This window comes from Pseudorasbora parva, chromosome 18, assembly GCF_024679245.1.
Source record: "Pseudorasbora parva isolate DD20220531a chromosome 18, ASM2467924v1, whole genome shotgun sequence".
Lineage (NCBI taxonomy): Eukaryota > Metazoa > Chordata > Actinopteri > Cypriniformes > Gobionidae > Pseudorasbora > Pseudorasbora parva.
In genome coordinates, this window is record NC_090189.1 from 7,768,686 (window position 1) to 7,787,690 (window position 19,005).

At 38.5% G+C, this 19,005-nt stretch overlaps 1 protein-coding gene across 1 annotated transcript; it reads left to right on the forward strand.

The window, feature by feature from the left end:
- Positions 1-6,554: 6,554 nt before the first annotated feature.
- LOC137047066 (urokinase plasminogen activator surface receptor-like) lies at positions 6,555-12,339 on the forward strand. Its single transcript, XM_067424607.1, has 5 exons — positions 6,555-6,603; positions 6,696-6,818; positions 11,592-11,726; positions 11,906-12,013; positions 12,142-12,339. Exons 1-5 carry the CDS (start codon positions 6,555-6,557, stop codon positions 12,327-12,329), a joined length of 603 nt encoding a protein of 200 aa, XP_067280708.1. The 3' UTR covers positions 12,330-12,339.
- The last annotated feature ends 6,666 nt before the right edge of the window (positions 12,340-19,005 follow it).

Sequence of the window (19,005 nt, forward strand, 5' to 3'; positions counted from 1 at the left end):
TTTTTGCATTTTGAAATAAATATTTCTACACTGTAAAAAATATTGTTGCTTTAACTTTTTTAAAAAGTAAGTAACCTGGTTGCCTTAAAATTGAGTTTATTGAAATAAACAATTTGAGTTGATATAATAATCAAAAGTTAATTAGTTTAATAAATAGAAACTCGATTGTATCTGAATCACATAACAAATGTGATAAATCATGAAAATAACAGTTTGGCATGTTTCACTGCATCATCACAAATAAAACACACACAGTTATGCAATGGGCTTAAAAAATATTTTAATATTTTAATAAAGTTTGTCGATTCTCAAAAATGTTCATTGTATTTACTAAAATTTTTAATTCCAAGGAACTGGAGATGAGCTCACAGAAATAGTTAACTGGCAACTACTAAATGTTTTATAACTACCTGAATTAATCATGAACTACAGTAGCAATACGTGTTAATAAAGCATTTATTAACACACTGAGAAACTATTATTATATGTCTAAATAATGTGATGTAATGTACATGTAAATTGTTTATTAACCCTTTACTTACACTTTATAAATGATCATACACTGTAAAAAACTTTGGTTGTTTTTTGTTGGTTTAACTTAAAAAAGTAAGTAACCTGGTTGCCTTAAAATTTTGAGTTTATTGAAATTAAAAATTTGAGTTGATACAATGAAGGAAATTAGTTTAATAAATAGAAACTCAAAATATTTTTGTATCTGAACCACATAAAAAATTTGATAAATCATGAAAATAGCACAATTTGGCATGTTTCAATGCGTCACAAATAAAACACACACAATTACCCAATATGCTTACAAAATCTTTTAATAATCTTTTAATAAAGGTTGTCGAATCTCAAAAAATGTTCATTGTATTAACTCAAAATTTCAATTTCAATGAACTCAGGCAACCAGGTAACTTTTTTTCTAAATAATTTTTTACAGTGTATGAACCTCTGACGACAAGTAAATAACTGCTCTGTAAATAATATAATACTTCATTTAGAAATGATAAATTAATCATTTATAAAGTAGGAAAATGCAATTATCAAACACATTATAGATATGCTTATGAATCAAGAACAAAGCCTTTATATCTGTATAAAACTTTATAAACTGCCTATTAATGGTTTATAAATGATGAATTAACTATTTACTAATGCTTCAAAGTGTGTATTTATTATAAAGTGTTACCCCTAATTTAATCACACATTGCACCGCAATAAGTGTACAGCCAATGTTCACTCAACGGCTGTCTGACTTCATGTACATGTTTTTATTCACTCCCTCAAGTGAACTGTAATAGAGGATTAATGTAGGGAACAGTGAATGAGGGTTTAGGGGGCAATTTCAAATTCCGCTTCTGTTTTTGCACGCCGATTTCAGCTCTCAGTCTCTTCACTGCATGCGTTACTGTGCGTCTGAACGTAGCAACAGTGAGCATGGTAGCGTAACTGTCATCACAACCGCGGCAAAAAAAACGGTTCTACTGAGCTGCCTGATATAAATGTGATTATTTCTTTTATTTTTTTCATTACGTCTTCACGGTCCGGATGGATGCATCTTGCGGCCCGGATTCGGACCGGAGTCCACCAGATGGCGACCCCGTCAATTGCAAAAGCCGAACTTCCAGAGCTGCAAAGCATGACCGAGTTTCTGTCTGATGTTCAGGCATGGGCTCTGTAGGGAAGGAATGAGACACCAGAAGGAGTGACAGTAAAAGCAGCATCATGGTTGTTTCCTTTAAGCTAAGACTTCTCTGGCCCTCACTAGAGTAAGACGAATCATGAATCGATACACTGATTCATAACGGTTCGAAGCTTTGGCCCATCACTGTATAAGTCGTTAGCTAGGGTTTTTTTTGGCAACAAAAACTATTCTCGTCTCTTCATAAAATGATTGTAGAGCCGCTGTAGTGAGATGGGTTTTGTGATGACGTCTTTAGTGCCTTTATGGGTCTTGAGAGAGGAAATGACATTGGTGTCAATGAAGGCCTTTCTGAGCCATCGGATTTCAACAACAATATCGTCATTTGTGTTCCGAAGATGAACGGAGGTCTTACGGGTGTCGAACGACATGAGGGTAAGTCATACCTGTCAAGTATCCCGTTTTGGCCGGGAAAGTCCCGTATTTTACCATACTCTCCCACCATTCTCCCGTATTAGTATTTTCCTGTAAATATCCTGTATTTTAACCTGCATTATTAAAAAAAATGATAATACCAGAGGAAAAAAACAAAAACATTTCCAATCTTAGCTCTGTAACTAGCCTCGCGATAACTGCCATCTGCAGTAGCCTACAGTACTGTAGGTGGCAGTTGTCGTGAGGTTAGAGTGTGAGGTCAGATGACGAAAAACAAAGACTGGGATGATGGATGTAAAACCTTGTTTTTACTTTTGCCTGGGCTGACTATGCACGCTCCTCCCCAAACGGACGAGTCGTTTATACTTGACACGCTCGCCGTTGTGCTATTCTTTGAAACGACAGAGAGCGACTCGGAGTAATCTCTTAATCTCAGAGTAATTCTTCTATAAACCATCAGGAAAAAGCGTCAAAAAAAAGTGGGCTAATGTACACAGGTGATGATATTTATTTTAGTACATTTCACCAAAAGCCACACTACAAAAGAATCGCGTAAACCTTAGCTTGATATTACTTCTTGTGACATGAGAAAAAAATATATGTATGCAACTAATGATCTCTTAAATATTTCCTAATTTCACTAAACATTTTAGTGTCGTGATTTATTTATGTATTTGATTAGACATGGATCTTTATTTAAAATGGCTTATTTCTGCTTTTTTAGGCTCATATTGTAAATATAAGCACCTAATTTGTATGTGCAAACTGGTGCCGGTGTGATGAGACGTCATCCTCGGCTAGATTCGCCGAGAATTCGTTCATCTTCAGATGCAGAGCAGCGCGCGCAGCACACCTCCGCACGCTGCAGGTGAAATAGGTATATTGATATTGATAATGAGCGGTCTCGTTTCACTCATGGAGGAGCTTCGAAAGCATAAAAGGTGCGACGGTATTGAAGGAATGAGAGAGGACCAGGCCTGGACTTTTTTACGTTTTACTTTGTTGATGTGTGTATTGCAGTTGTCCGTGAGGGGCTGCCACTTTACTCTTAATTGGTTTATCTTAAGTGTTTGAAACTTCCCGCCTCCTTCTCTGAGGATCAATATCAGTGTGGCGTTTGAGATGGAGAGACCAAATCACCAAATTTGAGCTAATAGTCACAAATCAGTCACAGGCTAATATAGCATTACATTTCGCGTTCTTTGCAGCCAACTCATTATGACGACATAACATAGTGTAGTCAAACGTACAGGTAATACAAGAATGAATTCATTACCTCATTTGTGGACATGATTTGTGAATTCCATTCATCTCTAGGTGGTGAAAACGACATCTCCCACTGGACTATTTTCCTTTATAGCACCATCAAGATAAGACCTCAGTTCATCTTCGGAACACAAATTAAGACATTTTTGTTGAAATCCGATGGCTCAGAAAGGCTTTCATCAAGATCACATGTAATGGTTTTAAAAATACACATATTAAAATACATATTGTGCTTTTTAGGGTGAGCCAAAGCAACCAGTAAATGGTATGTTGTGGCATTTTGACCAAGTGTTTTCTGTTGGAGATTAACTCTCTTTAAAGCTACACTGTGTAACTTTTTTTGTTTATTCTTAGCTAAAAACACTTAGTTCTTTCAAAAATATATGTGCTAATGTATATTTACTTCTTTCAAGTAATAAAGTATTCTCGTAAGTTTATAATAAGCCATTGAAAATACATACGGGTGAGGGGTTCGAATGCTGGACGCCATGTTGCCCCTCCATCTTGAAAGTACATTAACCAAAGAGGGACATACCCGTAAATTCAAGCTTCGCCTTTCACGTTTTAACACTCGATGGCACCGTGTCGAATATGAAGAGGGGGATTGCCATGTTAATCTTGGACTAAATCGGCCACCGTAGGAGTTAAAAGGAAATCAGAATTGAGAGGAACAGAAACTATTATTCACTGAATGGTCCTATACCTTTACACCGCTCGATGAGGGAATATATCACACAGTGTAGCTTTAACATGGACTTTTGGGCTTTGCAGATCACTGCACTTTAAGATGAAATATCTCTATCAGATCTTTGTCAAGAAATCAGACCCTTTTTAAATCCAAGTCTTCACATTGCAGAGTAGACTCTGTATGATCAAGTATGCATTTTTGTTATTCTTATTAATGAATCCTTGTTTAGTTAATGTCTCATTAAATTGACATAAGAACACCTATTAATTCCAATGATATTTCTTTTAAATTAAAATGTTCACATTAAGATCCTCCCCTTTTAATAAGCTATAAAATGTGTGATGAAAAAGGCATGTTATTTCATTCACCTCCTGATCAAAGATGGATCTGCAAATCTCAGTTTTTCTTCTCTTCGTTCTCTTCACTGCAGGTACAAAGACTAGAATTGTTATTGTGTACAAATACAGACCACTCATGTCTCTCACTGTCTCGGTTTTATTACTAAAGGACACTCTTCACAAATGTTATGAGTGCGCGAGTCTGACAGGTTTTTGTGTACAACAACAGTTGGCATGTCCCAGTGGATTTTCCAAGCGCATGACAGCGGAGACACAATGGCTTAGTCCAGTGTGGTTTGTTTAAATCTATCGTTATATTTGACTGATGGAGATATTGCTATTATTTACTGGTGCTGTGACAGTGGAAATGTTACTTCTCAGCCTAACAGCCGTGGAAAATCATGTGCAAATAACTTCTGTAAAGTCAACACTCATTTTACCTCAATATAAATAAAATCAGGGAAAAAGCTGGGTAGACTGATTTCTTTGTCTGGACTGATGTTTCATTAGATGATATATTTTGTACATAAAATAAAATTAAAGAACACTTGTTTTGCGAATTAAAGAAAACGTGAATGCAGAACACACTGGAGAGCTGAAGTCGAATGAACACTGCACTGTGTTTTAATGTTTAATACAGTAAATCTGCATGATATTTTTTTTAAATGATTGTATAAAGTGATATATAAATACACATGACTTTCCTGGAGTGCCGTAAAGCTCATACAGATCCACGTTGCTATGATCAGAAGTCAAAACTCATTTTAACTCGATATGAAATTCAATCAGGGAAAAAGCTGGGTAGACTGATTTTGTTGTTGTTGTCTGGACTGATGTTTCATTAGATGATACAGTTTGTCCAGAAAACAAAAGGAAAGAACACTTGTTTTCCTCCTGATGCAGATCTCAGCTCTGATGTCCCCAATGGAAAGACATGTTACTCCTGTGATGGGCACAGCTGCTCAAACATAACGAGCTGTTCAGGGACTGAAGACCGCTGCATTACAGCAACAGGTGAGAATCTGCTAAAGGAAGATCATCCATCATTCATTTTGTTTCTCCATCTTTCTCTTTATGCATATGATACAAATCACATACATCAATGTCTAGCTTAGACTAACCTTTGCTCTATTTCTTTTCATCAGGGACTTTGGGAGGCCAGTCAGTTGTTGTAAAAGGCTGTGCCTCTAAATCTATTTGTGATGCCACATCAGTTAGTAATTTAGAGAGCATCTCCTGCTGTGAGGGGAACCTGTGTAACGGTGCTCAGAGCGTCACTCAGAGCTTCCTGTTCCTCTGCGGTTCTCTGCTCTCCTACTTCCTGCTGCACTGAATCCAGCGGCTCTTCTACATCTACAAGGAGACACACCGTACTGAATAAATGCATATACTCATATTCATCTATATTCATACATTTAATATATTCTATAGCTCCTCAGATTATACAGAGTGATGTAGGGGAGAGCGGGGCACATAGTAACACTGTTTGACTTTGTCCGTTTTTTAACCCCCCACCCTTCCAGCCCACCCTCACAATTATGTGGTTGTTTCATTAATTTACAATGAAACAATTAATTACAGTATACTTTTCTCTTGATTTTCTCTTGGGGTGTGTGTGTGTATTCCTCAAGAGAGTTTTTTGTTTTGGTTTTTGTCATGTGCTTGAGAATGTGATAAATGTTCTAGGGTCATTAAAGATTTTGTCTTAAAAAAAAGGTCTAAGGTCTGATGTGTCATGTCTCGTCCAGTGTAGGTGTTGGTCGTATACTGCTGAATTACAGCTATTGTAAAACTTTATTGTTTAAGCTTGTTTCCTGGCTTCTCGATAACTTATCCTCACTGAATGGTAATCTCTAAAGCCTTTCTATTTAAGTTGAAGTTTCTTCTGCAGAACAACAGATGTTTCTGCGCTCTAGAAGAAAGAAAGTCATACAGGATTTGAATGACATTAGGGGTGAATAGAAGATACAGAATTTCCATTTTCGGGTGAACTGTCACTTTAAGATGTGACAGTTCTTCCTTTGTCTTTTACCGGCAATGAAATTATGTAAGGTTAAGTTTCTGTTTCAAGAAATGTATACGGCTGTTAAAAATTAATTTCTTGATGAAGGCCCTCCCTTTTGATAAACTATAAAACTAGCACTGAGACAGGCACGTTATTTCATTCACCGCCTGATCAGAGATGGATCTGCAAGTCTCAGTTTTTCTTCTCTTCATTCTCTTCACTGCAGGTACAAAAACAAAGTGTTTGTGATGTTATTGAGTACAAATAGAGATCATTAGATATCCTCTCTCTCACACTGTCTCTTTTTTATTACTAAAGGACACACTCTCAGGTGTTATGACTGCATGAGTTCGACGGGTTCTTGTGCAGAAGAACAACGGATAACAACATGTCCCAGTGGATCTTCTCAGTGCGAGAGTTCAACAATAGTGACACAAGTTGGTAAGTCCAATATGATTGAAATGTACTACAGTTATATTTGACTGATGAAGATGCTGCTGTTATTTAGTGGTGTGACGGAACGAATGCTTTTTTTTTCTGATTTTAATCACAAAATATTCCACATAGATTTTTAAGTTTGTTTTCTTTCAGATTTTTATGATTTGTATTTAAAACATTGAAACACAAAGGTGCTAAAGGCCAAGAAATCGAAGAACGAAATTATGTAATGTCATTTCAAGCTAAATTAGGCCAAAATGAAGATTGTTTGGAGTTTGTTTTGGGAGTGTGAAACAGCTTGCCAAAGCTGGAAACTCCAGAAATATATTTGAACGACCAGTGGTCCTGGCGATTATGAAATAGATAGGCATGCGAGGAGGCTCTGCCTTCTTTCACGTGAAAATTCACCTGTTACGTTGGTCGAGGTCAGATGTGAGCCGCAAGTGAAAACAGAACACACTAGAGAGCTGATTTATGGTAGAAAATGAAGTTGATCTGATGAAACTACACTGTTCTATGTTTTAAATGTTTAATACAGTAAAGCTGCTTGATTTTAACAAATTGATTGTATAAAGTAATATATAAATAAATGTGACTTTCCTGGAGTGCCGTGGAGCTCATGCAGATCCACGTTGCTATGATCAGATGCTTTTCTTATGATTTATGAAAATGTTTGCCGTTCTTGCAATCCAACGCTCTCCATTGACTTTGTATTGTGTGAGTCGGTCGACTTGTCATTTCTTACTTATAGCAAAAAAACAGAACAATGTCTAAAAGCTGATATGTTACAAGGTGTACAGCAAACAAGCCACACAAAAAAACACAAAAAAAACTGGATGGATACAGAAAGAATGGATACATTTTGGGATCCTGACACTCATGCCTATGTGTGCAGTACACATTTTGTCAAATATCCAAATGTCAGTTTTATATATTTCCTGTCAGTGATTACATTTGGCAGGTTGAGACTCCTCCCAGGAGCCAGCGTAGGGCCTAGTAGTGGTTTTCTGTTATTATTTAAATTCTCTTTACAACTGTTTATATTTTTATACATGGTATTCTTTTTCACGCATATGTTACCACTATTTTAATTCATTTCTATGTAAAGCACTTTGAATTGCCATTGTGTATGAAATGTGCTATATAAATAAACTTTGCCTTGTTACTGATGCCGACATCATTGGGGAGTATGCCACATCAAAGCACACATGGGGCCGTCCGCAGGGGGCCGTCCGCAGGAGCCACCTGGTTGCAGCTGTTATGCTTGTCCCCCAAACGTCGGGACTCACTTGCAAGGAGGCCTGCTTGAGGCCCTGTCCTGAAGTCTATAAAAGCCGGCGGTTAAAAACTAGCTCTGTGAGGCGGGGTCCAGCAAGTCTCTTTGTTTATGAGTAAAAGACAGTCTAACCCCACCCCATGAACACTGGCTAAGTCGCTATCAACTCTGCCTCAGCACCAACCTGCATTACTCATAAACCCCATAACTCCAAGAAGTGGGCGGGCCTTGGCCGGTTGACTCTCAAATGTGAGGAGGATGTTATCAGGGATGCTAAAAAAAACTACATTCACATAGTGAAGGGCCCGGGATGTCACACTGGAGGCATTCCCCAAATGCATTCATATGTCCTATTCGCACAGGATTAGTATTATCTGGGGGCCTCAGGTGATTTGTAATAATTGCAGAGAATGTCTGTGATCTTAATCCTGTGCGAATCGGCCATGTCTGTAATTTGTAAAGTAAAAATTCCCCCGCAAATTACCTACCATAATTCGCCAAACACAGAGGTCCTGTGATAATCGGCATCTCTGTGATATGGCCAGGATTAGGCAGATTGTATATCATTTTTGAAAGGTTTTTATTCCTGTGCACATTTCTATCTTTATCTTTCACAAAGAATGAAGGCTGCATTCATAATCCTCACGGTTATGAATTCCCGCACGGATTATACTTTCACTTTTGAATGGGTAGCCTGACAAGCCAGACCCACATCAAGATGTTTGGTCTGGAAACTCACCATTGACAGCTCAATCTGAGGGGCGGGATAAACGGTTGTCTTTCAAACTCCCTCTGCACGGTGTGCACGCAATTGGATATCGCTACAACCAACCAGAGCAACGAAGGTGAAGCAGACTCGGCCATCATTATATTAAGCCCCGCCCACCGACTCTATACACGATGTGATTGGCGCGACCAGAGTTTGGCGTTTACAGCTCAGAAGTGTATTGAGAGTTGCTAGATGACACTCGCGGCAAATTAGATTTGCTGCCGCTAGGGTGCGTCTAGATTTCTAGGCTAGTATTTGGGAGCAAATTGCTTAAATGTTGCGTTTAATATTAACATCAAAATTCTTAATAAAAAACGTAACAGAACAGTTCAGTGACAAGCTCGCTTAAACGGGCGCTTTTACATTTAGCTTTGAAACTGAATCTTCCGCCTTATATTGTCAGCTACTCACTCGTGATAAATGAAATCTGACTCCTGCTGCTGGTCTGTGCTCAGTTCAGTTTTTAATTGTAGCATCTGTTCTCTAACTGAACAAAATTATGTTTATTACTATAAACTAATCAAAACGATATCAATGACCGTTAATGATTTCAGACAGCTATATCACCCTGTAGCCCAAGACTGGTTTCCCACTGAAGCAGGGCTGAGCCTGGTCAGTACCTGGATGGGAGACCAACTGGGAAAACCAGGTAGCTGCTGGTAGAGGTGTTAGTGAGGCCAGCAGGAGGCGCTCACCCTGTGGTCTGTGTGGGTCCTAACACCCCAGCAGGGCCGTGCACAGGGGGGTGGCCCGGTGGCTAGAGCCACTGCCCCTTTGCCCTCATCGGCTAAGGTGCCCCTCTTGCCCCCTTCCCTCCCTCACCCTCAGAGGATTTCCATAAAAGCGGTCGGTTCCGCTAAAAATCCACTAGTTCCGCTAATCCTTTCCGTGTTTTCCCGTTCGCTCCGCGCAGCATCGCTCAAAGTCTGCGGCTGTCTGCTCTCTGTGGAGACGGCTGTTCAAGAATGTCGTCCCATTAACAGGTATATTACAAACTACAATCCACAACGTTGAATTGTTTCAACAGTGCAAACATGGATTCAAAGCTCCAGCATGCCACTCCTGTAAAATAGATTTCCGATTATAATCAATTTTACGAGTTAATAGGCTACTAGTATCTATAGCCTAACATACTTCATATTTATGATATTTTATTTAGACCATATTTATCGTATACACAATTTAAAAAAACGTAATACAGGCTATTATAAATATACATGAGTTGTATACAATAGGGCTAAACACACAGAAAAATAGGGTGTCAAAATTGCACCTTTAGGGGTACAACAGCTTGTTGCTGGGGCAGTACCCTTAAAAGGACAACTTTGTACCTTTTTTACTCCTAAAAAGTGCATATTAGTACCTTTGAGTACAAATGCGTACCTTAAGGTACTACTATGAACCTTTTTGTGGTAAAAATGGTACAAAGTTGTCCTTTTAAGGGTACTGCCCCAGCAACAAGCTGTTGTACCCCTAAAGGTGCAATTTTGACACCCTATTTTTCTGTGTGAAGCACACCCTAAGAAAAATGTGCTCATTTTTCAAAAAAGTCCATACTTGTGCAAAAAAGCAACGTTTGCAGTATTTTCTGTTAACATTGAATGAATGAGATTCCATAATAATTACAAAAGTGTTGTAACAACTAAATATATGTGTATTATATGATTATTATCATATTTTTTATTATAAATATGATGTTGCCTCTAAGATGGACACCCAACTTAAGATATTAACCATCTGAATCTTAACCATGTCATGTCAACAAATGGAAGTCAGTCAGCTGTTTATCATCATGTTAAATATGCCTTTTACCCCAAATACCATACTTTTATATATTCTGTTATTAAAAATCTGTTGAGTATGATTTACATAAATCATAAACAAGACCTTTGTCTCAAAATATATTCAATTTTAGTGATTCTCATTTGCTACTTAAATCTCCAATAAAAAATTTAAATAGAAAAGATATCAAATTAGCCCAGAATCAACTTTTTGGAAGAATAATTAGAACAACAGAAATTGAATAAGCACTAAAGCCTAACAATTGTATTTACAGTATGATTGTAAAAGGTTTGTTATTCATTTTCTATATTAAGATGATACTCAATCCCCTTATAGTGCCCCTTTTTTTGGTTTTGGCCACTGCCACTCAAAATATCTGTGCACGGCCCTGCACCCCAGTATAGTGATGGGGACACTATACTGACAATGAGCACCGTCCTTTGGACGAGACGTTAAACCGAGGTCCCGACTCTCTGTGGTCGTTAAAAATCCCAGGATGTCCTTCAATAAAGAGTAGGGGTGTAACCCCAGCCTCCTGGCCAAATTTGCCCATTGGCCTCTGTCCATCATGGCTTCCTAATAATCCCCCTCTCCTGATTGGCTTCATCACTCGGTCTCCTCTCCACCAATCAGCTGGTGTGTGGTGAGCGTTCTGGCGCAATATGGCTGCCGTCGCATCATTCAGGTGGATGCTGCACATTGGTGGTGGTTGAGGAGATTCCCCCCTTCTATATGTAAAGCGCTTTGGGTGCCTAGAAAAGTGCTATATAAATGTAATGAATTATTATTATTATATCTATAACGAAAAAACTTTTACAAGTCTTGACATCATATCCTGGAGATAAGTCAGTAAATTCAAGTAAAATTATCTATTGGGGCCTTAATATTAACATGTATTAATATATTTTACAGTTTAATTGGTATTTCCTCTATTATTCATATTTTTTAGGTGCGATTACTTCTAAAGTTGTACAGATTAAAGAATGTGTTCCAGTCTGTCAAAGTGGGTCCATAAATGTCGGCTTTGCAAGGATGTCTTCTTCCTGCTGTAACACGGACCAGTGTAACGCTGAAGATGCTCCAGGTATTGTGCTTCAACGATCATGTGCATAACTTCTTTAAAGAACATTCACTTTACTTCCAAATGACAATCAATCAGAAAATAAAAAGCAGGGTGTGGAGCTGCATCATATGAAGCGGTAGAAACACTTTAATTAGATGTTTTGTACAGAAAATTAAATAATGCTTGTTCTCTTCCTGTAGAGCCCTCTAATGTCCCAAATGGGAAGATATGTTACTATTGTGATGGGAAGAGCTGCTCAAACACATTGAGATGTTCAGGGGATGAAGACCGCTGCATTACAGCAACAGGTGAGAATGTGGAAAAGGAAGAAGATTAAAGTCATGCTCTTTTAATCTATAAGTTTAAACATTTGATACAGATCACAAATGCCAATGTCCAGCTTAGACTGAATCAACATTTCTTTTCTTTTCATCAGGGACTTCTGATGACCAGCCATTGGTTGTAAAAGGCTGTGCCTCCAAATCTATTTGTGATGCCAAATCAGTTAGAAATGTAGAGAGCGCCTCCTGCTGTGAGGGGAACCTGTGTAACGGTGCTCAGAGCGTCACTCAGAGCTTCCTGTTCCTCTGCTGTTCTCTGCTCTCCTACTTCCTGCTGCACTGAATCCAGCGGCTCTTCTCATTCTACAATGAGACACGCTGCACTGATTGTATTTTTCTCTGAACTATATTTGGTGTTCTGATGTGATTTTATAAAATAAAATTATGATGTGATATTTTGGGAAATATAAAATCACCTTGTTCCTGGGGTCATATTTAATAAATCTTGCAATGCTGAAAAGAAGTTTGGTAAAACTGCAATAATAAAACAAATTGTATTTCTTTAAAAAAGGAAGGTCTTTCTGGCAGAACTAAAGGGTGGTCAAATCAAGCTAAACCAGGGACAGTAAAGCTACCATCTGGATGGACAATGACAACCCACTGGTGCCACTGCTGTGGCACTGACCTTTGCACTGCAACAGGTGTTGGCCTTTGTTTGACTATGTACTAGTTTGATTTTATCTACAGTACCTTAAAAAGAGGAAATTATACAAACCTAATTCAAAACCGGTTGGGACACTGTATAAATTGTGAATGAAAAAGGAATGCAGTGATGTGGAAGTTTCAAATTTCAATATTTTATTCAAAATATAACAGATGACATATCCAATGTTTAAACTGAGGAAATGTATAATTTAATAAGTTGATTTTAAATTTCATAGCATCAAGGCCATGTTTACAACTATGTGGCATCCTCTCTTATTTTTATAACAGTCTGCAAATGTCTGAGGACTGAGGAGACAAGTTACTCAAGTTTAGGAATAGTAATGTCTCATTCTTATCTAAAACAGGCTTCTAGTTGCTCAACTGTCTTAGGTCTTCTTTGTCGCAGCTTCCTCTTTATGATGCGCCAAACGTTTTCTACGGGTGAAAGATCTGGACTGCAGGCTGGTCAATTTCAGTACCCGGATCCTTCTTCTACACAGCCATGATGTTGTAATTAATGCAGTATGCAGACTGGCATTGCCATGTTGGAAAATGCAAGGTCTTCCCTCAAAAGAGATGACTTCTGGATGGGAGCGTATGTTGTTCTAGAACTTGGATATACCTTTTAGCATTGATAATGCCTTTCCAGATGCAGATGCTGCCCATGATACGCACACTCATGCAACCCCATACCCGACCCCTGCAGTGCGCACTTTTGATAAGGGAAAATAGCCTGCGCAATTTGCTAACTAAAACTAAAACCAATGAAAAATAGTTTAAAACAACGCCACTGCTGAGCAACACACAGAGGTGGTTCATTACTGAATCAGCTTTTTTAACGAATCAATTGAATGAATAATTCAATGACTAAGAAAAATGAAGAGGGGCTGAATCCGAAATCGCCCCCATACCCTTAAATAGGGCACTATTTGAAGGGACAGCATATGTAGTGGTGCCTGAAACCATAGTGGACATTATCGAGTGCACTCAGAGTCGAACAGCCCTATACGCTCACTACTCAAGTTGCGTAGGGCCCCGCAATTCACTCAAGGCCCCGCCTCCCCCTTGTGTCAAAGCGCGTCAATCAATGTTGTAAACACTGATGATAAAATTAAGCAGAATTATCCTTCTGGCCATTAAAGGGGGAAAAAACACCACGAGAATTCTCTCTGTGTTCTCTCCTCTCCAAGTTTGATGTCAGCAAATAACAGTAAAGGTAAGTTGATGTGCATCTCTCTTCTGTTGTCTTGCTAAGCTGGACAGGCAGGCTATGCATCTCTCGATCTATAATTTGCAGGTGCTATGCTTAAGTTTGTACATAGAGGAGCTGCTGGATCATCTGCCAGTACAAGCACAGACCCAGATGATCAGGTCAGGTAGGAGGGCCCCTTAGCAGAATTTTGCTTAGGGCCCCAGGGAGGTCAGGATCGGCTCTGAGTGCACTCATTCTATCCCACCTTGCACCGCAATAACGAGTGTACCAATGTACACACATCGGCTGTCCGTATTCACTCACATGTTTTCATTCACTCCTTCAAGTGAACTTTATTAGTGGTATTAATTTTAATAATGGATTAAATACTTTGTTTTTATGGTAAATATAAACATTATATAACACATTAAAGATTTTATATTATTGATTATTTGTCATAAGATGTATTTTGTTCCATGCAACTGACCCAGAAACTGTGACCCAAATGGAAAACTAATGTACTAAAGAAGAAAAACCAAAACCCACAGAGGGGACTTTTGTATCTATTCACAATATTTAATATACGCTCTCTGTATAGAAAGAGCAGGCTTTTTCCACTCACTGATTTCTAAAGAAGACTCACAATACCCACGCACACATACCACAATACCCACAAATGCCATTTTAAAGGGGTCATGAACTGCGTTGTTTTATTGTTTTATGATGTGTCCTTGTGCACTTATAATGTTAGAAGGCTCTTTACATCAAAAACTGTCATAATTTATAAATAAAAAGCCTTTTTCCTACCCTGATTTTAGCCTTCTGGTCTGAACGCTGTAATTTACAGCTCTCATGGTTAACTAATCGTGAAAAGTTGTGCATTACATTAGATCTATGGCATTATATTTAGATCATGAATGGTTTGCAATGATGAACATTGTTCATCACACACACACACACACACACACACACACGTTGAGCACATGAAAACAGTGATCTCGTCATTGCAACAAGTTTTTTGTACATTAACAAATGCTTTCATCTTCACTAATTTACACTATAGTGATTTAGTTTGTGGATTTGTTGAATAAAACTGAAGTCACTGACAAATTCAGATTGATTGACAGCTGCAGATTCAAAGATTGCACAGGGGGCTTTCTTTGATCGTTTTTTTATAGAATGTAATAACCATTGACTAAGAGAAACAACGAAAGTTGACGTTTAGTCACTGGTTTGATTTATTGACACACAGACAAAGAACATCTGACTACATCAATCACCACATTTCAGATCAGGCATTAGATTGAACACAGTGAGTCTTACATGTTGCATTACTGTTGAGTAGCCTAGAAATCTAGACGCACCCTAGCGGCACCCTAGCGGCAGCAAATCTAATCTGCCACGAGTGTCGTCTAGCAACTCTCGATACACTTCTGAGTTGTAAATGACAAACTCTGGTCGCGCCAATCACATCGTGTATAGAGTCGGTGGGCGGGGCTTAACATAATGACGGCAGAGTTGCGTTTGCGTGCTTCTAGTAAACACAGAAACTGGCGAACGGCGGTCTTTCAAATCAGCTTTGACCGCGACTCTGGAAGACTTGGAGTTAAGCTTTTCTCTGAGAAAAGAACGGCACTGAAGTCATTCTTAAGAAGGGAAGATGTGTTCGGAGTTTTGCCGACCGGATACGGTGAATGTTTAATCAGTCAGCGAGCTCTGCTTCACCTTCGTTGCTCTGGTTGGTTGTAGCGCTATCCTATCGCGTGCAGAGGGAGTTTGAAAGACAACCGTTTATCCCGCCCCTCGGATTGAGCTGTCAATGGTGAGTTTCCAGACCAAACATCTTGATGTGGGTCTGGCTTGTCAGGCTAACTGTCAGTCCCAGGCACTGCACAATATTTTGTAATCCTCAACGGCATGTTAATTGCTCGGTAGCGCGATCCGTTTAGCTCCACAAGTCGGTGGGCAGGGTTACAAAAGCAGGCGTACATATATCTGTTGAGGCGGCGTTATAGCATACGATAACATCAAGGGTGGATATATTCTGAGATAGGGCATTTGAAACTTACAGGATATATCAAGTTAAACTTTTTTATATCAAAGGCTCAAAGGAAAGTTGATTTCTCAATTCATGCCCCTTTAAAGTCTGAGTGAACAGGAAGTAGCAAGTGAGTTTTCTTCAGTGCCGCGATGTATTTCAATAGTGAAACAGTAAATTGAGGGTGTGGATTTACTGCAGCGCTCCTCCTCTTCATCTCTCACTCAGCAGACTAACATTTGGAAGGGAGGGGTTAAAGAAGTTCAAACCTAAGTCATCTGAGAAGGAACAGTTTCCAGACCGGAAACTTTTCAGATTTTGATTAAAGATTACCATGGCAAACTATTTTTTTTTCTTCTGTGTATTAACTTGCACAGATTAATTGTTCACCCTAAGACATGTAAAATGTGCTAACAAATTAAATAGTGTCAATTTTGATTTCATGAGGACTTTAGGTGCACTATGTAAAAATGTCAGTAAAATATCAAAATATCAAATAACCACAAGGCCAATATTATTTTTTGTTCTGTTGAGTTCTTACAATATCCCTAAATGAACTATTTGTAAATTGTGAAAAAATTGCTATTTTAACTAAGGAGCCGGGGATGTCTGAGAGAGTCACCTGTCAATTGAGTCATATCTGTGTTACCCTCGGTTTGGTTATTTTGCAGAAACACTTTACTTTTACTGACACAGCAGACGCAGAGTGAACGCTCAGAGTAACGTCATAATTTTCAACACACTCAAATATATCCTATATGATAAAAATAGCTGCATTACCTCATACTCATGACCGGAAAAGCGGAAATGGCGCTGGCATCTGTGGCATAATAAAAGTCCTGCTGCTCGTGAGGTGTGTGTTGTGTTCATCTTATTAACAATCGCTCCAGCGGCCGTGCTCAGCTCCTCAACACTCGGTCCTGCTTTGCTTCATACTACAGTAACGTTAATAATCGCATGAACGTGACTTCTGGCCGAGTCTATCCCGATTCTTTTCCACCAGCTGTGAGGTGAAGACCAAATGTCCCAAGATTCTTTGCTCAAATTCAAAACTTGCACCTTTGTTTTGAATAGGCGCCCTCTAGCGGATGGGAAAGTTACATAGTGTACCTTTAAATACTGAATGTTCTCTTGACTATTAAAGCTTTCTCTGACTAACATTCAGGTCACATTGGAGCTGAAAACATTTAACGCTCAAAGTGTTTTTTTTCTCTTGTAAATCAAATAGGTCAAACCATAAAAAAAGAAACCACCGCAACACGTCCTTTACATCTGTTTGTCATGATCCAAAATGACATGCAGTGACAAAAGGTTGATTGAGGTCATTAGATCTAGCATGTAATTTAAAAAAAAAAAATCAATACATTTGTGAATCATTCCAGTTACCATTTTTCCCAAACATTTTCAAAACAATTCCCCATGTGCAATGACGGGGGAGCCGAAGCTCATTATAATATGCAAAACTGTTATCCAATCATAGCAGTAGGCATTATCTTTCAAGTCTTCAATGTGGCATGCCCATAAAAATGAGCGTTCCATGAGCTAGGCTCAAAAACTAGGCTTATTACTTATTCATGATGATGTTTTTGAATGTAAAAACCAGTTAAGTTGACCTCAGACAACAGTATACAATTTTTTTTTTTTTTTAATCAGCTTTGACCCCTTTAATGTCTCCAACACGCTGATTATATAATTGGTTCATGCAATAAATCCCACTTTTCTTTTTGTGCGTGTTAGTGTGAGGATTAATTAAATATAAAAAAAGTAACCAACTCAGCCACTTAGATATTACCACTGTCATGTCAAAATTTAAATGTCCATAAAACATGATGACTGTGGGATAAGTGTTGTATAATAAAGTATAACTATCTGGTCTCAAGGTTTGTATAACTATACAGTTAAATCCCTATTGGTCAAGCCTTCTATACACTGTAAGAACAAAAAACAAAAATCAAAGTAACCATCACGTAAAATTACAGTAGTTTTCCATTGTTCAAAATACAGGTTTTATATGATAAGTGTTAAAAATAAAGAATACAAATTGTGGTAAATTATGTAAATACCATGAAATTAACATTTAGATTGAACAATGCTACAACTCAAATAACCAGCCACAAGTGCAAACATTTTTTTTTAACATTTTATAAAGCATAAAAACCTTTACTGAAATAACCCAGTTCTGACCTAAATCCGTTTCCTGCTTGTTTTGGAGGTTAGTAGTATGACGTTGGTGGATCAGAAAAGCAATGTTGTGCATTATCTGAAAGCTTATGTGTTTAAATCTAAAACAGAAATTAATTGATGATACTGATTAAAGGGGGGGTGAAATGCTGTTTCATGCATACTGATCTTTTTACACTGTTAAAGACTTGGAATCCCATACTAAACATAGACAAAGTTTCAAACGTTAAGGTGGACGTTTGATGGGAGTATTTCTTTGTCAAAAATACTACTTCCGGTTAGTCATAAGTTTCGGCAAGTTTTTTGCGATCATGGCTCCACTTGACGTTAATGGGGGCGGAATTTCCTTGTACGGGCAATTCTACCGGAAGAGCGTGAGAGAGAGAGAGAGAGAGAGAGAGAGAGAGAGAGAGAGAGAGAGAGAGAGAGAGAGAGAGAGAGCGAAAGCAACAGGCTACGCCCATCAAAGCGCTGGCTTGTAGGATGCGTTGCACAGGTGATGTGCACAATTACCAATGTCACCAAAAATGTGCGTTTTTGGTTGCCAGACCAAGACAGTCCTGCACAGATTCCCCAAAACCCCGCGTTAAGGCAACAGTGGATGTAATTTGCTTTTCCGGATCAGCAACTGAGTTGCGCGAATGTTTATATCTGTTCGCTGCATTTCGGTGCCGACTGTTTCATAAACAAGGCCCAGCTCGACGCCGGATTTTCCGATCGCCTAATGCTGAAGGATGGAGCAGTCCCAACGATAAAGGTCCCAACGTTAGAACCGCGGGCGGTGAGTGAGACTGCTTCAAATGTCTGTGTTTTTGCCTATGCTCATCAAGTAGCCCAAACATGATCACGTATAGTTACTATATATATTACTATATATAGAAATTGATCAATGGAGCATGCGAT

Bases quoted from the DNA above. Each gene is read 5' to 3' on its own strand.
- LOC137047066 (XM_067424607.1), top strand. From the start codon at position 6,555: ATGGATCTGCAAGTCTCAGTTTTTCTTCTCTTCATTCTCTTCACTGCA. The intron at 11,727-11,905 runs GTATTGTGCTTC...CTCTTCCTGTAG, and splicing joins TAACGCTGAAGATGCTCCAG to AGCCCTCTAATGTCCCAAAT. The intron at 12,014-12,141 runs GTGAGAATGTGG...TCTTTTCATCAG, and splicing joins CCGCTGCATTACAGCAACAG to GGACTTCTGATGACCAGCCA.